Raw genomic sequence first — 21,471 nt, forward strand, 5'->3', positions numbered from 1 at the left:
CTGCCAGCGGGGAGAGAGGACCCTCGCCTCCAAGGACTTCCCAGGGTCCCTTCGCGACGAGCAGCGGCGGTTGCAGCCGTCAGCCCCGTCCAGCTACGGTGGGCGATGAAGCCCTCTCCACGGGGCTTGGGGTCCGCGGCGGCTCCGGCTCCGCTGAAGCGAGGGGTGGTGGGTGCCGCTGCCCCTCCCCGCCTGACCCCACGGGACTGCGCCTCTCTGTCTGCCCTCCCCCTCCCGACGTCTTCCGTAGTATTTATTTAATTAGTATTTAAGTTGTAATGTTTCCTTTCTTTTTGCTGAGTCTGTATCACTGTGATGGTGAGCTCCGGGCTAGGGGATGAGGGCTTCCTCCGGCCCCTCTCCGATGCTCCCCGAGGCCGGTGGTCCCCCGGCACAGCCAGCTCCTGAGCCGCAGAGCCGGGGGGGCGCGGGCCGAGCTCTCGCACCGCGGCCGAGAGCCTGGGGACAGTCGCTTCCCTCAGCTTTGGAGCCGGCTTCTGCCGCGGGCGCTCACCCTCCGGCGAGAGCCAGCCCCGCTGCTCCATCCCCTCGCCGGGCTCCTTCCCGCATCTCCTTCGTGCCGCCGCTCCCGCTCTCCGGCGGCCGTCGCAGGGGCAGGCGCAGCCCGCGGCCCCCCCCGGCGCACCCCACGCTTCCCGGCAGCTTCTCCCCCCGCCCCGGGGCCTCTCGCCACCCCAGAAGCCCCCTCCTTGCCCTGCGCGGTGTCCGCTCGGCCTCGTCCCGCTCCCCTCCTGTGTCACCGGGAGCAGCTCTCCGGGAGGGAGCGGGCACTGTGCCCGCCGCCTGGGCGCGGGGCAGGGCTGCTCCGCTCCCGGGAGATGGTACAGTTTTATTGTACAGGTGCTAACAGGACTGAGGACGGGACAATCTTGGTTTCTCTGGCTCTCCCCTGCTCCGCAGCGGGAGCGTTGGGTGGGGGGGTTTTTTGTTGGTTTGTTTTTTTTTTTCCCCCTGTTGGTTTGTTTTTCTCTTTGTGTTGTGTTTCTTCCCGGCCAGGGCAGGTGTTACCCCTTCCCCTTGGACTCCCGGCCGCCAGCCTCCCCTCCTGGGGGCCAGGCAGCACCTTCTTTAAGCTGAGGGTTTTTTTGCCTTTGGGTGTGTATTCTGGTTGCTCTTTCTGATTTCTGTTTTACTCTAAGCAACAGGCTGTGGTGTCAAAAACACTGATGTACAGAAAAAACCTGCATCAGGCCCCCCGTCTCCTGCCTCTTCTTCCTCGCCCCGCGTCTGACGCCCGCTGTGGGCAGGGTTCCTCGCGTGGTCGCCCCAGCCTGCGGCTCAGGCGGGGGAGAGGGCAAGGCTGGGCTGGGCTGCGGTGCCTCGGCTGGCAGCGGTGTCTGTCTTTTTGCAGTGTGGAGCAGGGGGATGTTTAGATTGGATATTAGGAAAAATTTCTTTATGGAAAGAGCAGTCAAGCGTTGGAACAGGCTGCCCAGAGAGGTGGTGGAGTCCCCATCCCTGGATGCGTTCAAAAGATGCGTAGATGTGGCACTTGGGGACATGGTTCAGTGAGCACAGGGGTGTTGGGTTGATGGTTGGGCTGATGGTCTTAGAGATCCTTAAGGATTAATGATTCCTAGTGTTTACTTTCCTTAAAACATAATGCAGCCACCAAGGCAGGAAACATGAAATTATTCCTCTCCCCTTAGCTGGTTTAGTGGTGGCCTTGGTAGTGTAGGTTAATGGTTGGACTGGATGATCTTAAAGGGCTTTTCCAACCTAAACGATTCTGTGATTGCTGAGCCAGAAAAGCTCTTGGGAGATGCTGGGGTGCACGGACACCCGCTCCTGGCCTCACGCTGGCAATGGAAGCGCTGCGGCCGAGGCCAGCTGTGCCTAAAGCCACCGCTGATGGCCGGCGAGCTGCATCCGGCCCCAGCGCCGGGGAGCTGTTCCCTGTCTGGCTTCACCCCCATGGGAGCAGATAGGGCACTGCTAGGACTTTATTTGTGGGTTTGTTTTTTTTCTTTGAGCTGTGCCTTGCAAAGATCTGTTTTAAACCTGTTTCCCCAAGCCCAGGTGCCCTCCAAGGGTGCAGGGATGGCTCAGCCTCGGCATGTGCCTGGGATGCACCTGAACCCCAAAACAGCTCCCGAAGCGTCAGCCCATGTGCAGGGGGCAGCGAGGAGTCTGTGGGAGCAAGGGCTGGGGTCCTCGCGGCACGCTGCCTGCACCCCGACTGTGCAGAACGCAACGTGCGCTCTCTAGATCTTAAGAAAGTTTGGACGATTTTGTACTGTACAGACTAATTGGTACGAGAGGGAGGGAACGAGCCCTCCTGAACCCCTGCACGCAGCCGGCTGCGGCAGCGAGGGGCACGTGCACACGCAGAGCTGGCCCCCGCAGCAGTGGGAGTCCATGTGTGTGTGCATGCGTGTGCACACATGTGCATGTGCACTTTTGTTCATGCAGCCGGCTGCTGCAGCAACATGCGCGTGTCCGTGTGTCCCCGGGCTCTGCAGCCCAGGTTCACCCCAGCCCTTTGGGGGGGTCCCCATGGTGCCAGGCCCCCGGGTGCCACGGGGGCCCCGCTCGCGCCCCAACCCTTGCAGCACCCATGCTGGGGTCTGTGCTGCTGCGGGCACACGCTGGAGCTGGAGGGAGACGCGCGGCAGCCCCGGTGCAGGTCAGGCCCCCCCAGGACAGCACCTGGGCAGCTGTGCTTGCCAGCTGTGCTTTCCCTCTGCACCAGGCTGGAGCACGCACCTGGCTTCAAATGCCAGCTTACACCAGAGCTGCTGCATCACGCGCCGTTTCATCCCCTCGGGACGCACTTTTCCTGCAGCGCTTGCAGCCACGAGCGCAGCCCTGCACGCAGCCGGCCAGCAGCGCTGCAAGCTCCCCCGCCGGGAAGTGCTGCAAGGACAGAGGCTTTTATACAAGGGAAAGAGCGACAATGGCAGGCAGCGTATTCCCCTTTCAAAACTAGCAAGGCACGGGGGCAGGAACAAGGCATTTAACTTAGAACAATCTGACTTTATTGGTGCAAACATTAGAACTCTAGGTGACTGCAAATATTCACAAGTACTCGGAGAAAGTCGTCTGAGATGAAGGGGTGCACACTGCCGGCGGCCCCCGCCGCCCTACGCACTCCTACTGCGGTGTTCCCGTTCCGGAGTCTAGTCTTCGTGGATGTTGAAAAGCTTTGCTACTTCGTTGAGATCATCATGCTCTTCCCCGTCTTTGATGATCTGAAGGAAGGAAGAACGCGTGAAAACCCGCACATCCTCTAAACCAGCAGTGCTGCAAGGCTGTACGCGGTCACCAGCCCACGCGGTGAATTTCTCAGATCCTCTCTGAAGTTCTGCTGATGACAACTCGCCGACCTAGGCGGTCCACAACATGACAACAGTACTTACTACGGCCAAATTTATATAGGAATCTTAAGTGTAGCATTATCTGCCTACAGGAATGGCTGGAGTTAAAAACCAACCTCACTGTCCCTGGAGGGTTTGTTTCTGATGTCTGGGTTTCCCTTCACAGCTGGGGAGAACAGGTATCTTCAAAAAGCGATTCATCTCAACTCCGAGAAGCTGAGCCAGTCCCTCTGCATGGACTTAGAGGAACTAGTGTAAGTGGCTTAAAATTGCAAACCTATCCCTTAGGCAATGAGATACGGTCCGAGGATCCCGTACATACTTGGCGCTCCGATTCAGAGGAAGGGCTGCTAAGAGAGGGAAGGAAAGGATCTCTCCTTCCTGGGGACGGGAGAAGTACCAGGTTTAAACTACATCATGAAAGCTTCAGGAACTTCCAACATTAGGAACAGTTCATTTTGGGATGGATCACCTGGGGATAGTGTGGAATCACTCTCATAGTTTAAACTACTGAAATTCTCCAGAGATGTTAAAAAATGACCTAAGCACAGCTGATCTTACCTTGGAGGATGCAGACAGACTAAGCACCTACTCAAGGCTGCTTCTAACCCTGACTTTTTGTGGCTGTGTATCTAGGATGACAGACGTTTAAGACTGTTTTAGACACTTGTACATGAGAGAAAGTAGCACAAAAATAGGACATTTCACTCTGATGCTCAGCCGCGTGTGATTTTTGCCTGTACTTACTACGGACCTGAAATTTCAGCCATGCAAAGGCAAGGCTTGAAGCATAAACCTGATTCAAGTCATTTCTGTAAGAATTTTGAACAAACATGCAGAAAAGCACAAGGACATCTCCCACAATTCACCCAAGGCAGGGCGACCATTTGCTATTGCACAGCTCTGCTCCAGACAGAGCATCTGCATTTATTTATCCTCATTTTAAATTGGAAGATTGATTTTTCCACAAGAAAATCCCCAATCTAAGCAAGCCTCGCTGCTCAGCATACCAGTCCTGTACTGACCTTCCGAGCAATAGGCATCCTGTTGAAGATGTTCCATAACACGATTCCTACCACAACTTTATCCCTGAGGTAGAAAATGACGCCTTTGCCGTAATCTTCTCCTTGCTTTGGAACTTGAGGCGTTGGTGAAAAGCTTGGAGAAATGTGAACTTCTGAGGCTTCTGCTTCTGTTTCGCTCTCTGATCGAATACCTGTCCCTAATGCACAGAGAAGAGATATCAAACATCCAGCGCAGAAAAAAGCAGCAGCATTTGCCTGGGATGGTGAAAGCAGGGCTCCGTAAGAGACCGAGGTGTTTTCCTTTGAGTTGTGTCCAGCAAAAGTTAAGCTTCAGTAACAGGAGAATGAAGCAATCCTAACACGAAGCAGCACAACATGGACAATTCCCAACTTCCATCACCAAATGCAAAAGACAGAACAGTCTACTTCTTCCAGGCAGCGTATACAAAAATAAATACGCTTCGATCCACATGATCTCTTTTGTGCAAAACCTCATCGTTTTATTGCTACGGAGGAAATTAAGCTTCACTGGGGAAAAGTTTTAATTTTGGTAAATGAGTTACATGATGTCTTCTTGGAGGAATGTTATGTTTTAATCACATTTTAATATCAAAACCAGCCTTTAAAGCTTAGTCTAGAAAAGAAGCAAACAGCTTGATGTCTCCTAGTACTCTACAGTGAGATCAGACCGACTCTGTGGCCACTACACAGCGCAAGACACAAACCCTCACGCGCAGAGACAGCTCCCAAGCACGGCTACAGCCCTACCTGATTGCTCCGTCGCACTTTTCGGTGTGTCTTTTGCTGTTGCTTTAGCGAAGACTCCTACTGTTGGCAAACTACTGTCAACAAGGCCAATGGCTTCGTACCCTACATTAGGACCCAGATCGCTCCTAGGAATGAAGTGGGGGAAAAGAAAAAAAAATAATAATTTGAAACGTTAGCGAGACAAATACAAGGCAATTCCATCCAGCCCCAGATCCTCAATGACAGTGTTGTGCGAGGGAGATCACAGTACGCAGGCCGGCTGGCACACATCAGTCTCTTCTGCATACGTTGGCGTGGAACAGGGACTCGAGACACAGCAAGCCTAAGGCCATCGGTTTCAGAAGAAACCAGTTCAATGAACAAAAACTTAAAGTACTTAAGGCCTTCTCCCTTGAAGGAAGCAGGGTGGCTTCCAAGAGCTGCATATATCTCGACCCTTTAGAAAGTCACACATCTGACCTCAGCATTCAGGTGGATCGGGATGCAGTTAGTAGGTGCTTGCAAAAAATCTTGCGTTGCTTGCTTAGTACCAACGTGACCAGGAGACAGAGCTGAGGCGGAAGCAAGCACTCCTCCAGGTCCTAACAAGACCATCTGACCAACTTCGGGCAATGCTGAGTTACAAGCACTGGACTTTGCAGCGCAGAAAATCATTTAGCGTATATTTCAGAGAGAGCATTTAAGGAATATTAAAGAGAAGAACACGTGGCTGATAACCCCTCCTTGAACCAGGCACCAGCTGAATTTGAACTGAGGTGCTTATAGGAGTCAAAGCAGCTGGGGTTTGGGGCCCAGTAAGTACAGTGTGTCAAAGGCGTTCCCGACTATGCTGAGGAAATAAAATGCATCCCACAAAACAATTCAGATATCTCTGTACGTACATCAGTACCTTTCTGGCCAGAATCCTCCAGCACAGACTGGGGTTACTGAGAGGAATACCAATAACATGCCAGCTAACCAGACTGGGCACCCAGCAGTGGGTAAGTCAGAGCTCAGGAGGGATCCTGAACATCCCGAAAAAACTGCAAGCGGAGTTCTTGCTATTTGCCAGCTTCTTAGCACAAGAGAAGGAAGTCTCACTCAGTGAGGGCTGGCAAACCCCCGAGTTAACACCCGGCAACAAAACACAAGACCGCAACTCACAGTCCCCCGACTGCCTGCATCTGTGTCATGGTCAGCGTATCCTGAAGAAAAACACAACTGAAATGAATGGTTCTGCGTCCTTGTTTAAAAGTGAAGTGAGAAACCCTTCTGGGTCCAGAGTCTGTGCAGTACAGACCAAGTGCTCAGGGAAACGACAGCCAGTCGTAACTATTTTTGAGGGGATTTCTCCAAGAAAAGTAAAACTCCTTTCCCCGTATTTAAACGCGCACTAACTTTAAATTTCTGGATCTTGAGCTAACAGGCTTTGGGATTTTTTTGTTTGTTTCGGGGTGTGTGTGTTTTGTTTTAAAAAGAACTTCAAAAAGATACAGCAGAACTGCCCGTTTTCTCGATACCTCTCTCTGGAAAACAAGAAACGTTCACGTGCGCTCCTGGATGCGGTGATGCGTTGCTACTAAAGCATTGGTTCAGCTAACCAGCAACGGTGCGGGGAGATTTTAGATAATTGTAACGGAAAAGGTCCTGCTAAGTTCAACCTGCAAATGAGCCTGCTTTGAGGAAGGGGCTGCTTTTTATTGCTACTTGCTTTGCTGAATGGGACTCATTCAGGGAGAAACGGGGATCTGCAGGAGGAAAAACATTCCAGAGAGGTCAGGACAGAGCAGCGAATGCTCAAATGCCCTCCCATTCCCTGAGCTTCTGGGAACAAGCAGCTGTACAAGGTATTTGCTGAAGTAGTTTCACTACAGTTAGGAAACAGAAACCTTTACGAGGTCTACTTGTCATAGCTCCTGCAATGTGGCCAAATAAGAAATGCCAAAAGAAGTTGTCAACATTACCAGAACATGGACTGATGCCAGTAGGGCTTCGCAGCTCCTGTCATGTTTTCTCCAGCGAGCCTTCCACTCACAACGGCATGATCATGGTGCTCCACACGTCTCCTACCTAGTTTGATATCATAGAAGCAGGCAGCATCCCCTGCCTTAAGAAGAATCATTCAGTGAGGACTGAACAGTGACATTGAAAGCTTAAATTAATGCACAAACACAAAAGGCATTGGGGAGAGAACAAAGTGGAACTATGAACTGAGTTTTTCTGACAAACCCCCAAACACCATCACCACCTTATCCCACTCCCCAGGCTACACAAGTCCCAGTTCTCAGCATTTTTCACCGATCTTCAGAAAAATAAGACAGTATCGGGTATGGTTTTTCCAGAGGAATCAAAGTCTCGACTCCCACCAAAGGGACTCTTATGCAATAGAGTAATCAGCGCTATCTTTAGGTTACCCCAACTCCTCTTACACAGCATAAATATTCAAAAACTCACACAGTCGTTACCACAGCAACGAAGCGTGCTGCGGTGCACGAAGAGACTCCATGGCTGCCGGCAGTGCACTACGATTGGCCTCGTCACTTGCTATTTTTTGCCCCATTCACCTAACCGAGGTGTACCAGCCCCCGTAGCTCCGTGTACTCTGGCTGCATCAGCATAACCAGCAGACAGAAAACTGCTCTGCACGTACTCACCACCCAGATATTGGAGCGTGCCTGCAGCTCCGCGTTCACCCTGAACCCTCCAAAGTCGGAGTCCACCTCCAGCCCAGCTGACTTTGCTAATTCCACGTTAGGCTCCAGCCCTACCGCAGCCACAATATGGTCCGTCTCCACCTGTTTGGGAATTCATAGTTATTATCTTAATTCTCTGCATGCCCCTGCAAACTTTACCCTCTCCCTCCTTTTAAATTTACCTTTCGGCCATCTTTCAGTTTAATCATCAGCCGATTGCCACAGACAGAGACAGACTTGACCACGGCGTTAGACATGACATTAACACCCTCTGGAAACAAGCACAGGGAACAGAACTGCTTGCTCAGGGGTAAACCGATTTCAGCCGAGGCAGGCATCTTTGGTGCAAACAGATGCAGGCAGAGCAGGGGCCGGGTTCGGAACCAAGAGAGAGACTCCCTTATCTTTGCTGCATGCGCCAGTACAGTTTTGAGTGAAGCACGAGGAGAAAGAAACCCAGCCAGAAGGTCTGGAAGAGCTACTTAAATGACAATCAAAAGTACACGTCTCCTATGATGACAAGATCGCATCCAAAAGAACTCCCCAAGACGGGTTTTCAGGCACCAAGGACATGCAATTATGTATGCTCTGTCACAGCCAGACCCAGAGGTCTGACAAGGCAGCTTCCGTAAACAAAAGAAAGTAACTCAGACCCGTGGGTTATCAGGCCCTGCAGTCCGCAGCCCCAGCTATATCCCTCCTCCCTCTATCCCCACTCCGCTTACCACTGCATAGGAATAGATTCTGCACTTATTATAGCAAATGGAAAAAAGGTATCTCAGATCCTAACGACTTTACAGCTAAACACTACAGCAGCTGGCCTGACAAAGGCGTACGCATAAGGCGTGGGGCTACGCAACCCTTCTCTCAATGTGACTCTAGGCTGGCTGCATTAGGCTGTAACAAGTAGAATTATTTGAGGCTAGAGCAATTCAGAAGAGGAGAACCAACAGTTATCGTAAGACAACTTTGGTTCCAGGTTACAGAGGCTGTTAAAGTAACTCGCAGCTATGGCAGTAGGGATCGTTCTGTGCAGGAAGAGCCAGAGGGAAGCTCTCACTGGCATCAGCATGTGTATTTGCTTGGCTTTCCCAGAGGAGCTGCTAAGAAGCCAGAGATTCACGGCAGCTCGGAGCTACCCAAGCTGCCTGTACTGCAACTTGTTCTGTTCTGCACTGGGCCACCTCGCAAGGGACCCAGTCTTCCCGAGACTCTGTTGTTGTCTGTTGTTGTGTTCAAAAAACGGGCAGAGGTGGCACTTGGGGACATGGTTTAGTCTAGTCTACCCTTGATTGGCTTAGAGTAGACTTGGTAGTGTAGGTTAATGGTTGGACTGGATGATCTTAAAGGGCTTTTCCAACCTAAACGATTCTATGATTCTAAGGGACCCAGTCTTCCCGAGACTCTGCTGACAAAGCGAGCAGAGCGCTGTGTTTCACAAGAGCTATACAGCAGCCGCTGGCCTGAACGCCACAGCTCTGCCACTCGCAGAGAGGGAACACGGAAGCGCAGCTTCACCTCTCCTGACTTTCTCTGTGGTCCAGTTGCTCAGATATTCAGGCAAGACTTTGCCCATATTGCCGTTCTCTGGAAAGAGCTGAATCACCTCCAGGCCTCTGGTTCGTGCTGAAAGGAAAGCAAAGAGCAGGCTTCTTACAATCCATGGATAAAGAGCAGCAGCACAGGCTTCAGGACACAAGCATGTACTTTATGCAAGGAGCTTGACATGAATTTCCAAAACCGGGAGTTCTGGCTCCCAGATTTTCCACAGGAGTCACAAAGTGACTGGCCACCTTATCACATACACCTGCAAACTCTGGGATAACAGACAGCAGACTTAAGTAAAATGCTTAGTATTTTTGAGAAAACTTCTCTTATTAGAAAAATTACCACAAAGACACTACTCAAGAAGCTGCACACACTTGACAGTAAGAATCCAGTTGTTCACAGCCTCTTTGAAATAATAGTTTTAGGGTGGTTTTTAGCATCGAGAGCGCAAATATAACTTTTTACAGGGTGGAATGACTTTGCAACATGCACTGGCCTGCAGAGCTTCTAGGGAGCTCAACTTACAAAAACCTTTGTGGTTGGGGGCTGCTAATGAGAGAGAAAATGGAAAACCAGGTCAGGCGATACAGCCAACAGAACACACGTGCATTAAGGTTATTTCAGACAAACCACAAGTCTGTGCAAAAACTCAGCAGTTGGGGAATGAAAAGGAAGTCTGTAATGTCAGGCTGCTTACTTTCAATGTCTATCACTTCTGTCAAGGTGCAAGCTGCAGACAAGCTGCCTGCAGAAGCGCACTTACCTCTTCTTCCCAGAGCACAGGCCAGCTCACTGCCGAGAAAACCACCACCAATAATTGTGATGGACTTGACTTCTCTTGAAATCTTCTCCAGACTTTTGAAGTCCTCAATCTGAAAGAAGATTTATTCCCATTTAAAATATCCTCAAACAGGAATGGCAGCAGCAGATATTTTTCTCCAATTTCTCCCTTTGAAATAGAAGCAACTGACTCCCCAACTTAAAAAGGGAAACATGTTTCTCCTTCCTCCTGTTCATCTACTGAAAAAAAAAACCCAAAACCAAAAACGCTCTCCAGCTTCCTAATGTTTGTGCAAGCTTTTCCGTGTCCAGGCAACCTCAGATTCCTGCATTTTCCTCTGACTTTCAAGAGAAAGTACAATGCAATTTCTAGACACAAGTGTACTACAGCACGTACAGTACTACAAGGATGCCACAGCTCACATCTGGATGTGATGCATCTTTCCCTTCCCGCAGTTGAGCAGACCAGTCCTTAGGGGAAGCCCAGCACAGAGCAGAAAGTTCCCACACGGCTTCTTATTCCCTGTTAATTCCCTGAACTAGACTAAGGAGAAGGTTGCATGCCTGTTCTAAATCCCATGTTTTCAAGAAAGCGGAGTATGTCAACAAAAAGCAACTCTACAGCAAAAACCAGAAGACCACTGACCAACTTCCATGTCTTTTATTCCCTTTGTCCCAAGGCACAGGATGAAGGTGAAGAAATGCCACGAAGAAGGCATGGATATCAGTTTATTATTTCATCAGAAAACTATTTAAGCCAATCCAAGAGCCAGCATGAACACTCAACTTCGTACTCAGCTAAAATTTCAGAGCATGAGAGCAGTCTCTGTCCTGTCTCAGGCCAAAGGCCAACCTCTCGCCCGTGTGCTGCAGAACTGCGGCGCACACTCACTCAAGAGGGGTGACGGGCTGGAGTACCACGCTAGCTTCCTGCGGCTACCCATGGTCCCGAAGGCACACTGCTTACGGTCCAAATGGACTTGCAGAGCTTACATTGCTCACGTTTTTAAAAGGCCTGGAAGGTGCAGCAGAGTTATACAGGAGGGAAACTAAAAAAAAAAACCCCAAAACCACCAAAACAGAACAAACCAATCCCACCCCCAAAAACCCCGCCACACATTATTACAGCTCTCAGGCCTGAGGCAAGCAGATGAGTGGTCTAGTAGACTCTAACCTGTTTACCTGCCTGGGGAAAAGGAATAAATAGCAAATGGACTCCTGGTTATCAGCTGAGGGAAGCAGCTGCCAAGGCAAGGCTGTCCTGGACCCAAAGCCAAAGAGTTAAAAGCTGAAAATAGTGGTAGTGGCTCTGATTTTTTCAACCTCACCCCAGGAGTAGCAACACCTGGAGATTACCTTTCGGAACAGCGTCAGCCGTTGTTGTACATCCTTTCCTGCTCTTTCAATGGCGGGTAGGTTCCTTGGGGAACCACCTGAGGACAGAGAGAGTGAGAGACACTAATGATACCATGGGCACGTCACTGGCTATCCAGACAATGCAAAGCTTCCTTTGATCTGGACTGTGCTTTCCAAACTGTTACAGTATGCTCTACTCCCTGTTGTCTGAGTTTTTAACATGAAAGACCTTCTGCATGAGCAGTAGGTGACCCAACAGTCACCCAGGGGAAAAAGATCTAATGCTACACACCTTGCTCCGCTGAGTGGAGACAGCCAGTTCCACTTTAACCGCAGAGGGCTGCAGAACTGCTAGGGTGAGACGCTGGCGCAGCGCTCTGCCCAAGCAAGAGCTGCTTGTTCTGCTTGCTACTGCTACAGGCAGGATTTGAAGAGGCTGGGCTGTACAGGAGTTGCTTTACTGAGTTGCTAGGGAAGTCACCTTTTCCTCCTTCCCTGTTGATTTTCACAAGGCAAAACTTTGAACATCCCAGAGAAGCTGGCTGATGCGAGGCAGGTGAAAAACCCAATGGCATGGCTGTCTGTATGACTGCCCTTCATGCGACTGCTCTACCAAGTGTTTGACACATACTACAGAAACTTCCTTGTCAGGTAAATGCCACTGAAATAAAAAGCCTGGCATAAGGCCAAGAACAGAGAGAAAAAACCCAACAACTTACCAGTGGCGATCAGACATTTGTCATAGGATATCTGGGTACCGTCACTGAGTTTCACTACGTTGCCTCTAACATCCATATGCACAACCTGCAAAATTAAACAAGCGGGAGAGCTCAGGCTTCCATGCACTGTTGGCCATTCGAGTTAAACGGCATAGACTATTGATTAAAGAAGCAAATTTGGAAGTAACGTTCTCCCGCTTTTAAGTTTAGGGGGGAAGGGAGAAGACTGGAAGCAGGAATTGAGACAACTTCTTTGGCAGCCACCATAGCTCAGGTTGATTTTCCCAGGATCTGAGTCTAAGAAATGGACTCAGATACCTAGTGTGGTTCAGCTGAGTCACTGAAATCTTATTTTAGCAACACATAAAAAACTGAGGAAGCAAATATATTAGAAGCCTCATCATAAACTTTTCCACCTTCCTGCTGCTCTTGCACAATGCTCTTGCTCACATTATAACCCACTACTCAGATCACTCTACTCGCCTTACCTCACCCTCTGACCGATATTGTTCCCATTTTGTCACCCTGTCTCTAAGCTCTACCTATTCTTGTCCCATGCCCAAACTCTACTTACCCCTGCCTCTTCTTCGTCTTCCCTCAGCTCACTACTATTCCTCATAGCTTCTCCCGTTTTCAAACTTCACTTGTGCTGTCCTTAGCATAATCCCTGCCTCATCATACGCACTTTTCCCAAAGTTGTACACACTCTCCTCCTCAGCCAACCCTCCCCCCACCACCATCTACAGTTGTTTAGTTTCAGCTTAGAGCACAGGCTCTGCTTGGGAAGAACTGTATGATGCCAGAACAACAGCTAGTGCTGTACCCACCTTCTTGCCACAGAGAACCGCTACTCCACCGTTTTCTACAAAAGGCAGATCACGAACAGGCACATAGAATGACGGCGGCTGGAAATATATACTGAAAAAAGCTCCGTTATCAAATGGGTTCCCCTTTCTCTGTGATACCAGCTATTCAGCAATTACCAATGATACAAAGATAACTCTGTGCATCCATAACAAGCTTCAGAATTCTTATTTATCTTTATTTTAGGAATTAGGGTCTTCACACTCACTGTTGTAGTTCAAGGGTTTAGATCAGCAAGGCTTTATCACAAAAGTCACAAGAATCAAATGTGATCCAGGGTCCCTGGAGCTCTGCTCTAAACTGGGAAGCTGTACCCTCACCTTTACTATGAACTCATTCCACAGGATTTCTGCCAGTGGTGGTGTATGTCTAAGGGAATCACAGCGAGATTCAAGAGGTATTAAGTACCAAGCTAACTCTCACATGCGAAGCAGCACTCCTCTTGACAACTGCCAGCACTGCCACACCTTTCAGTCTGCTCCTTAGCACTTGACTGACTTGTTTGTAACATCGCAGCATCTCTGGGCAGCCACGCTCCATGAGTCCGCAGCCTACATCGTGGAGTCTCATGGACTCCACAAGGTAGTCAGCTGCTCTGGTGCGGATCAACACACAAGCTCTGCACACAGCATGCAATGCTCTGTCCCTTCTTTGATCAGCCTAGCGCCAACGCACACAGACACATGCACACCCCAGGGCTCTCTTCATAGCAGGCACGAACACAGAAATCTACCCAGTGATTTGTCCCCACAGCACTCTGGGGTCCTTCAGAGCTCTGCAGCGGCTCTCACAAGAACAGTTTGATCATGGCTGACTTTTCATTAAACACTCTCCTTCGTCCTTGCTACCCGCAAGCGACACATACCTCCTCTCCTTGCCATTCCACTGTTTGAATCGCAGAGTCTCTGTCACATTCGGGTCATCTGAAAACCATAGTTCTTTGGAAAGAGGTGGACGCATATAGGGCAGGGCAGGATCTTCAGACACAATCAGCACCTTTAATTGGTCATTAAACACATCAGCTGTACCGATGCCAGGCAAACAGGAAAATGTACGACAGAGGCTCTGAAGCAAGAACAGTATTCAGTCATCCACACAAGTCTGCTCTAGGACAGGGCATCTCTTACCCGGGCACCAGGGTCACGAGCCCGAATGGATCTGGCAGCAGCAAAAGCAGCAGTTCCTCCACCGATCAGCAGGAAAGGAACGTGAGATGGGACCTCGGGGCGAGCTCCCGGAGCTGCAGGTGACAGATTGGACAGCTTACTGCAAACGCAGCAGGGAAAACGGCCCGGCCCCAAAGAGCAGAGTATGCCACCAGATGCCTTTCACATGCAGACTTCCTTTAGCAAACTGCCCTTCAAATACCTTCTCCTCCCTTTCCTTTCCCTCCCAATATACTTCCCAAGAACCGTGCTTCTGCTTCACTCAAAGCTGGCTCCCTGTGTAAATCAAACTGTCAGATTCCAGCAAATTATTTTTTCTAAGCTAGATCTGCACAGCTGAGCTCAATGGCAATCGCAGAGTTTTGGAATACGCCAGTAGCACAGCTTTTATCACGTGGCTTTAGCTGCTGTATTACAGATCCACTTTCCTCTGGTTTGAGATGTCAAGAATAAGAATGATCTACGTAAAAAGCTTGAAATACCACTATTTGGACAGGCTGTTAACAGGTTTCAAGCCTTACTCTGAACAGGTGCTACTTGTCCAGCAGACTCTCAAAGAGCTTCATTTTATAAATGGATCTATTTAAGAATGCTGCTTCCATTTGCACAGCTGGGTGAAGTGGTTGCAAAGCCAAAGACCCACAAAGTTCATTTCCAGCACTCCATACACAATTTCAGAAGTATTACACAATAATACAGTAATACACAATATTCAGAAGTATAAGATCAGCGTGTTCTCTGTATGGTAAATTCAGGACAGCAAAAACGTGCTTGGCCTCTACTCTGGCCAAACAACGCACTGGAGATCCAAGATTCAGGTTTTACAGTAAGTGACGGTTTGCTGAGCTAGGAAGAGGGACACAGCCAAAAGATTATTCAAAACACCAGGAGAAGAGATATGGCCTGGGTGTCACTCAAATCAGAAAACAATTTTCAAAACGATTTGGAAAATACAAACTGCAAAGTGTTTGATCTAGCAGCACGTCTTCTTTAAGAGCACAAATCAACTTGTGAGCAAGACCAAAACTCTGCACTGGCCATTCAGTGGACAGTTTATAAGAAAGCAAAGTTCCCTAAAATGCCAAGGCGTATTTCTCTGTAATTGTATTCTGAAAGGAGACCAACTTTTGAGTTCCTACCAGTATGCATTTCCTCCCACATGCAGGTCCTGTTTCTAAGCAACATGCAGTTAAACCGTACGTAGGAATAAAACAGTCAGTTAAATATTACCATCAAGACTCACCTGCTGTGCCCTGAGAAGCAGCACCTGTATCTGAAAAAGAAGACACTGCCTTAGTTCAGCGCAGCACAGGCTATCAAGGATACTGCAGTTCGGAAGCTGCCGTTCAGGGCTGACTCAAGGAGACCACAGGACTAACAGGCTCTCCGCTACAAAGGGACGGAGCCTCCAGAAAGGCAGACATACCGAGACCTCTGCTTCAGCATTTAGGCTCTCACTCTGTCCTCCAGCCTCAACCCTGATAAACATGTTTCATCCTCTCCCTCAAGCCAAAGCAATCAGTTTTCTGTCCTGCCTGCGGGATATTCTTTCTGCTGGTTTCCTAGTAAAGCGACATAACACACCCTATCTTCTATGACCTAAAGCCACTGTTATTACGAAATACCTCATCCTTTGGCACAATAGTTCAGACACTGCACTTTGAGATCTCATAAGTTAAGAGAGACCTTCAATGAACAACCTGTGGTCCACATACAGCCTGCAAAGTATCATTAAGGGCCTCACTAATTGTCCCAGTTTCTCCCTCTACACGTGGCCCGGGCACGATACTTCTCGCACGCCCAGCCCACTGTGCACGGGACAGGGATGTGGCACAGCACAGAGGAGCTTGTGCTGGCAGACCATGTTATCCCTCTGGAATCAGTGTCTTTGCCAGACTGCATAGGGGTGAAAGCCAAAAGCAGGGCTAACTCTTCTCTCCTTTTATCACAGAGGGCAGAAACGGCAGAAAGGAGCCCCGAGAGACAACCGACTTTATCTGTAAAACAGTGCCTTGTTCTGGGTCATGGAATGCTAGCACCATCTTCCATACTGGGAAGAGATGGGAATTCACAAACAACAGAATGCACCGAGAAGTGACAATGCTGTGAAGGCACAGCTTATGCTAATCTGTGTTTTCAGAAGGGCTCTGTTCCATTTGTTTTAGAGGTCTCAAGTTAGCAGCTTATGAAAAACAGACCCAAACCTAGAACTAGCAGGCTAGTACTCACCAGACGTAGACGATTCATCTTCTTGAGATCGTGTCGTTATCGTCGTGACACGGCTGATGAATCGCTCTTTGTTTTCTCTCAATGTTTTGTACACCTGGAGACAGACAAGGAGATATTTACCTTGTATATCGTACAGCATCAAGGCACCATTCGGCTTCTACCCCCCGACAGGCTTTTGTCTATCCTGCTTGCTCAGAAAAGCCATCTGCTTTCAGTTAAAGCACACAGACCAAAATATACCTCACTGAAAAAAGTGCCCATAAAGGTATGTATATATAGGTACAAGAGGAATGCACTCAGAAAATGATCTGCTCTACGTATGATGTGAGGAACCTCAGTTGTCTGGTTGCTTTCCATAAGCAAGCAATCAACCTTTCTGCAGATGTTTGGCCTTTGGGCTGCAGACCTGTTTCAAGAGGACCCAGACAGAACAAAGGAAATGCAGTCAAACAAACTCCAAGGCTATTTGCGAGCTAGGCCATGGCACACGGCACAACGCAAGGCTGCAGAAAAGGAATGCAGATTCAAGGCAAAAAGCAATGCCCAGCTTGAAAAGCCTAGAGCCGCTGGACAGAACAAGCAAGCAGCCTTACCGGCTTTCTTTAGGCCAGATGTTACCGGCATGGTGTCATCAGGGATGTTACCGCTGCTGGTAGCAGCGCCCTTCAGACACGGGAGCGTGGCTCTTCTAGGCAACAGCCTTCAGCTGGAAGAGATTCCCGTGCCTGAATGCTGACCTTCTGTTTATTTGTCTGTTAAACTCAGTATACAGTATAAGCATAGCCTGCATGTTCTGGGGGTACAATTTAGTGGTACAGACAAGGAGGGAACATCTTTTAAGACTTGTTAATTTCCAAGAAAAACTGGTAATGTAGAGAAGCAAAAGACGATGAGACTGCTGGAAGCAGGTTGCAGTACGATATTTGCCCCCCACAGTTAACAAATTAGAGGGAAGCAAACAAATTTTTTAAGGCAAAACCTATCCTTGCTAATAATCCATATCGCACGTGCACGACATCAACTTTCATTGTGCGCTGTTTATAAAAGAGAAAAAAAAGCCTATCAAGACAGTCTGAAACACAACCGTCTATCCAATTACTGTGTTTTGAATTGTGAAAGAATATTAAAACTGGAACATTTCCAGCGAGAAATAACAGCCTGCTAAATGTAAAGGCACGACAGGTAATGCTGCAGCTGATGCCAAACCACTTACTGTTAGCTAACTGAGTGTTATGACACCCAAACTACGTTTGAACAAAAGTTAATTCCTTTGGGGAATTGAAGTCTCTTTTACTCCCTAGACATTTTTCATTTTACCAATCTCCACAGTTAGGTGTTTTATGTAACACAGCAAATAGTCTCAAACAAGAGCTGAGGAATTTAATGCCAGGCACGAAAAAGAGCACAGGCAGACAAAAGCATATCCAGGGAACTGAAACAACGTCAAAAGTATCAGAAAACAAGAACTCATCAGTGTTGAAAAGAATTAAGATATTTTTAAAGCCTTTTGCTTAAACATATAAAAGTCAAGGCTAACAAAACTACCTCTGCTTTTGCAAGCAGAACCGTGGAGTTTTTAAGCAAGTTCAAAGGGCAGCATACAACAAGTTAAATCTGATCCCTGAGAAAAAAATTACTATTCTATACATGCAAAATATCAGATCAGGTCTTCAGGATACATTTTTTCAAAGGGACAATGCCAAGTTCTTTCTAGTCAGAAACGCAGCTGTGTACTTTGCCAGATAATGGAGTGATATTTCAGTGCTCTTCTCTGAAGAAATCACAAAGTTAGACAAGTTTTCTTTTCTCTCCTCTAGCATACTTATATTTAGTTGACTATTTCCTTTTTTCGTATGCCAGCATTACTGATAGCAGAATAGATGCATTAATTAATTTGTGCCTTTCTGATGGTTACAAATCGAAGATGGCCAGTTTTGGTTTTAGATTCATTTAATGTGGAAAAGTTAATTCTAAGGCAATTTTTCCCACTAAGAACTACAGTGCTTATCAAATTTGGAAACTTAAAATTATTTGACAATGTCCCTTGAAATTAAATATCTGAGGCCAGGGAGCACCAAGACAGTTTAGTTAAAGTAAACGGCTAACTTGGTATGACACACAGAAAGGTACCCTCCCTCCACCCCCTCACCCAACTAAAACACATTTATTTAAGCATCTTACATAAACTCCTGTCCCAGTGACTGTTCCTCCTACAATTAAGTATAACAATAGGTTGCTGCCAGCTTTGCCAGGAACACCTGAAGACGTCAGTGATCTAGAAGGGCATCTTAGATGATGACATTGCAAAACTGTAGGTGAAGACAGGCAACGAAAGAAAAGAGAGGGAAAGAGCTGAATATTAAGAAGGACTCTTGATTAAACAGATCTTGGGAAAAGCAGAATGTGCTTTGTAATTTCAGTTACCTTGTTTGTCAGAAAAAGTACAGTAGGGCACAGTAAAGAATATTTAAAGGGAGTAGGAAAAGACTTTTCCTCCATGCAGTTTTGATTTTTTTTTTTTTTTTACGTCCCAGGAGCCTTATGCATGTGAAGAGTTTCATTAGGAGAAAATCAGGGCTCAGAACTTCTAATGAATATGATCCTCTAAGAGAAAGAATTTTGAAACAGATTTGTGTGATGCCAACTCAGGACCCATCCACTCCAGGTAATGCTGCTACTCTCCAGCTGTCTGAGAACGTGATTTACTCTCCAAGCTGGGCTGAAAAGCTTTATCTTTTTGAATCTTTTGAGTAGGACGTAAATGCACGCTCACCAATTTTGGGTTGATCTGCTATACTCACACAAGCCAAACACTGATGTTCTGAATTGAGATTTAGCAAAGAATGGTTTGCTTCGGTATTAAACGCATATGCCATCCAACCCTCCCTGAGCTATATGCTATCACACACAAGACAATAGCCAGAGCTGTGGTTGCTCATGGTATGTAAAAAAAGAGTGCCTCTACTATAAAGAAACCTAAAAGGTAACTGAAATTACAGTTTTAAAAAAAAAAAATTATCATGAGAAGTTAATCTCCAGCCAGCTGTTAGCTCCCTTTGAAGTTTTCTGAAGGAGGCGATAGATACAGAGATAAAAAGCTGCGTAAAGTTAGCTGAAATACAGCAAATGCTTGACAGGAGAGATGTATTGCAGCTTCTTTCCGTGAACTGCCTTTCTACTTACATAGGCACCCGCTCCTAATGTTGATAAGCCCACAATAAGGACAAAAACAGAACTATCGCCTTTGCCCCCGGGCACACCAGAGCTAGCCACTTGTCTGCTCATCTGCAGTTCTATGGGAACATTCCAGCGCTGCAACAAGTTGCCTAAGGAATACAATTTATTAGAGAAAAACACAAAAAGACTGTCAATACAAAGTTACGTTTTGAAATTGAGAGACCAAGTAATTTTTGAAACCAAGTAAACAAGCTGCTTGTTCAAAGAGCCCAGTACCACATCTGAGCAACTGTAGTGAATTATTCGCTGCCACAACAAATGGCTCCAGGCAGTTGTGGATACCAAAAACATCTGTAAGATCAAAGAGTAACTGAGCAAATTAACAGCAGGAACATCTGCCAGGAAGCTAGAAAGACTATCTCCAGCTGAAGGAGCCTTCAAGGCACGTATCACTGGGAGAGTTCATCCGAGATGCGGGTGTACCGCGCATTTGCTGTTCTCCCACCTTTCTCCAGGCCTCATCAGAGGCAGGCGCTGGTCTGAAGATGCACTTTGCTCCACCATGTGCGAGCAGAGGCTAACGTAACCTCGTTAGGACAAGCAGTAGGTACGGTTATACCAGCAAAAAGTCCCTTCGCCAACGCAGCTTATTCCACCGAGGTGAACAACCAGCAGAAAGAGGCTTCTGCCGACAGAAGGGGCGTCCCAGATGAAAAGGAGCCGCAAGGTTTGCCGACCCAGATGAAGGCATCTACCCACATGCGAGCAAGGCAAAGAGCGCGTCTAGCCGAGCAGCTGGAAGACATTCTAGCTTACTACTACTAGCTTAATCACAGACTCCCGCCTGCCCCGCTTCGATCTCCAAGCACGGCAATCACGGCGCTCGCTCCGGGCGCTGCGTTGGTAAGGCAGCCGGCCCGCTGAAGCTTGCCGAAGCGGTCGGGCTCTTCTGCAGAACGCGTTCCCACCTGACGCAGAGACCACCTTCCGCCGGCTCGGGCACTGGGGTGACCCCCAAACCGCTGCACCCGCCTGATCTCCTTGCCTGCACGCACGCACTTGCGGTATAAACCCGCAGCGAAGTCGCAAGCATCCAAAGGGATACAAACAGGCTGAACAGCCCCATCTAACTTACGATTTGCCAAAACACCGAAGTTCTCCCTGCCATTCCCGGGATCTCAGCACCTGCACCCCCACCGCCCCCTGGCTCCGTTCCCCCACCCCATTTTTCACCCACCCGCCCTCTCCGGTGCGGCTGGCGGCGGAGCTGAGCGCCCGGCACCGGTTCGGCCGTCAGAAGCGTTTTTATCCCCTTACCCCATCCCCCGGCAGCGCCCAGCGCCGGTGGAACGGCGGCCCGGGAGCCCCCGGCCCGGCTACCGGGAGCCCCCCGAGCAAGCGGCAGCTTTGGAAACCGGTGGCTCCCGGCCGCCACCCGTCTCCCCAGGGCGGGGGCTCCCCGGGGCGCGGCGGGAAGCGGAGCCCCGACCCCGCGGCAGGGATCCCGCCCGCCACCCTCACGGAGCTCCGCGGCCCCGGGCCTGCCGCACCGGCGGGACCCCGCCCGCCCCCAGCTCACCCGCGGCGGCGCGGCCCCGCGGCGCTGGGCTGAGGGGGCGCAGGGCCCGCACCAGGCCCCCCGCGGCGGCAGCAGCGGCGGCCCCGCCGCAGCGGAACATGGCTCCGGTCGCCTCACGCCGCTCCCGGCCCCGCCGGCCCGACCCCGCCGCCCGCAGGGCGCATGCGCCGCCGCCCGCTCCCCATTGGCCACGGCGGCCGCGCCTCCGCAAGTACTTCCGGTCCCTCTGCCCCGCCGTCTCGATGGTGGC

General features: G+C 49.2%; 1 protein-coding gene across 1 annotated transcript; it reads right to left on the reverse strand.

The window, feature by feature from the left end:
• Nucleotides 1-2,999: 2,999 nt before the first annotated feature.
• Nucleotides 3,000-21,321, reverse strand: AIFM1 (apoptosis inducing factor mitochondria associated 1). Its single transcript, XM_075720563.1, has 17 exons — nucleotides 21,222-21,321; nucleotides 19,649-19,791; nucleotides 16,466-16,559; nucleotides 15,480-15,509; nucleotides 14,198-14,310; nucleotides 13,936-14,066; nucleotides 13,034-13,124; nucleotides 12,207-12,291; nucleotides 11,488-11,564; nucleotides 10,115-10,223; nucleotides 9,322-9,429; nucleotides 7,986-8,074; nucleotides 7,765-7,905; nucleotides 7,075-7,217; nucleotides 5,132-5,256; nucleotides 4,364-4,560; nucleotides 3,000-3,212 (listed from the first exon to the last, which is right to left on the reverse strand). Exons 1-17 carry the CDS (start codon nucleotides 21,319-21,321, stop codon nucleotides 3,141-3,143), a joined length of 1,848 nt encoding a protein of 615 aa, XP_075576678.1. The 3' UTR covers nucleotides 3,000-3,140.
• Nucleotides 21,322-21,471: the final 150 nt, after the last annotated feature.

This window comes from Pelecanus crispus, chromosome 13, assembly GCF_030463565.1.
Source record: "Pelecanus crispus isolate bPelCri1 chromosome 13, bPelCri1.pri, whole genome shotgun sequence".
Taxonomy (NCBI): Eukaryota; Metazoa; Chordata; class Aves; order Pelecaniformes; family Pelecanidae; genus Pelecanus; species Pelecanus crispus.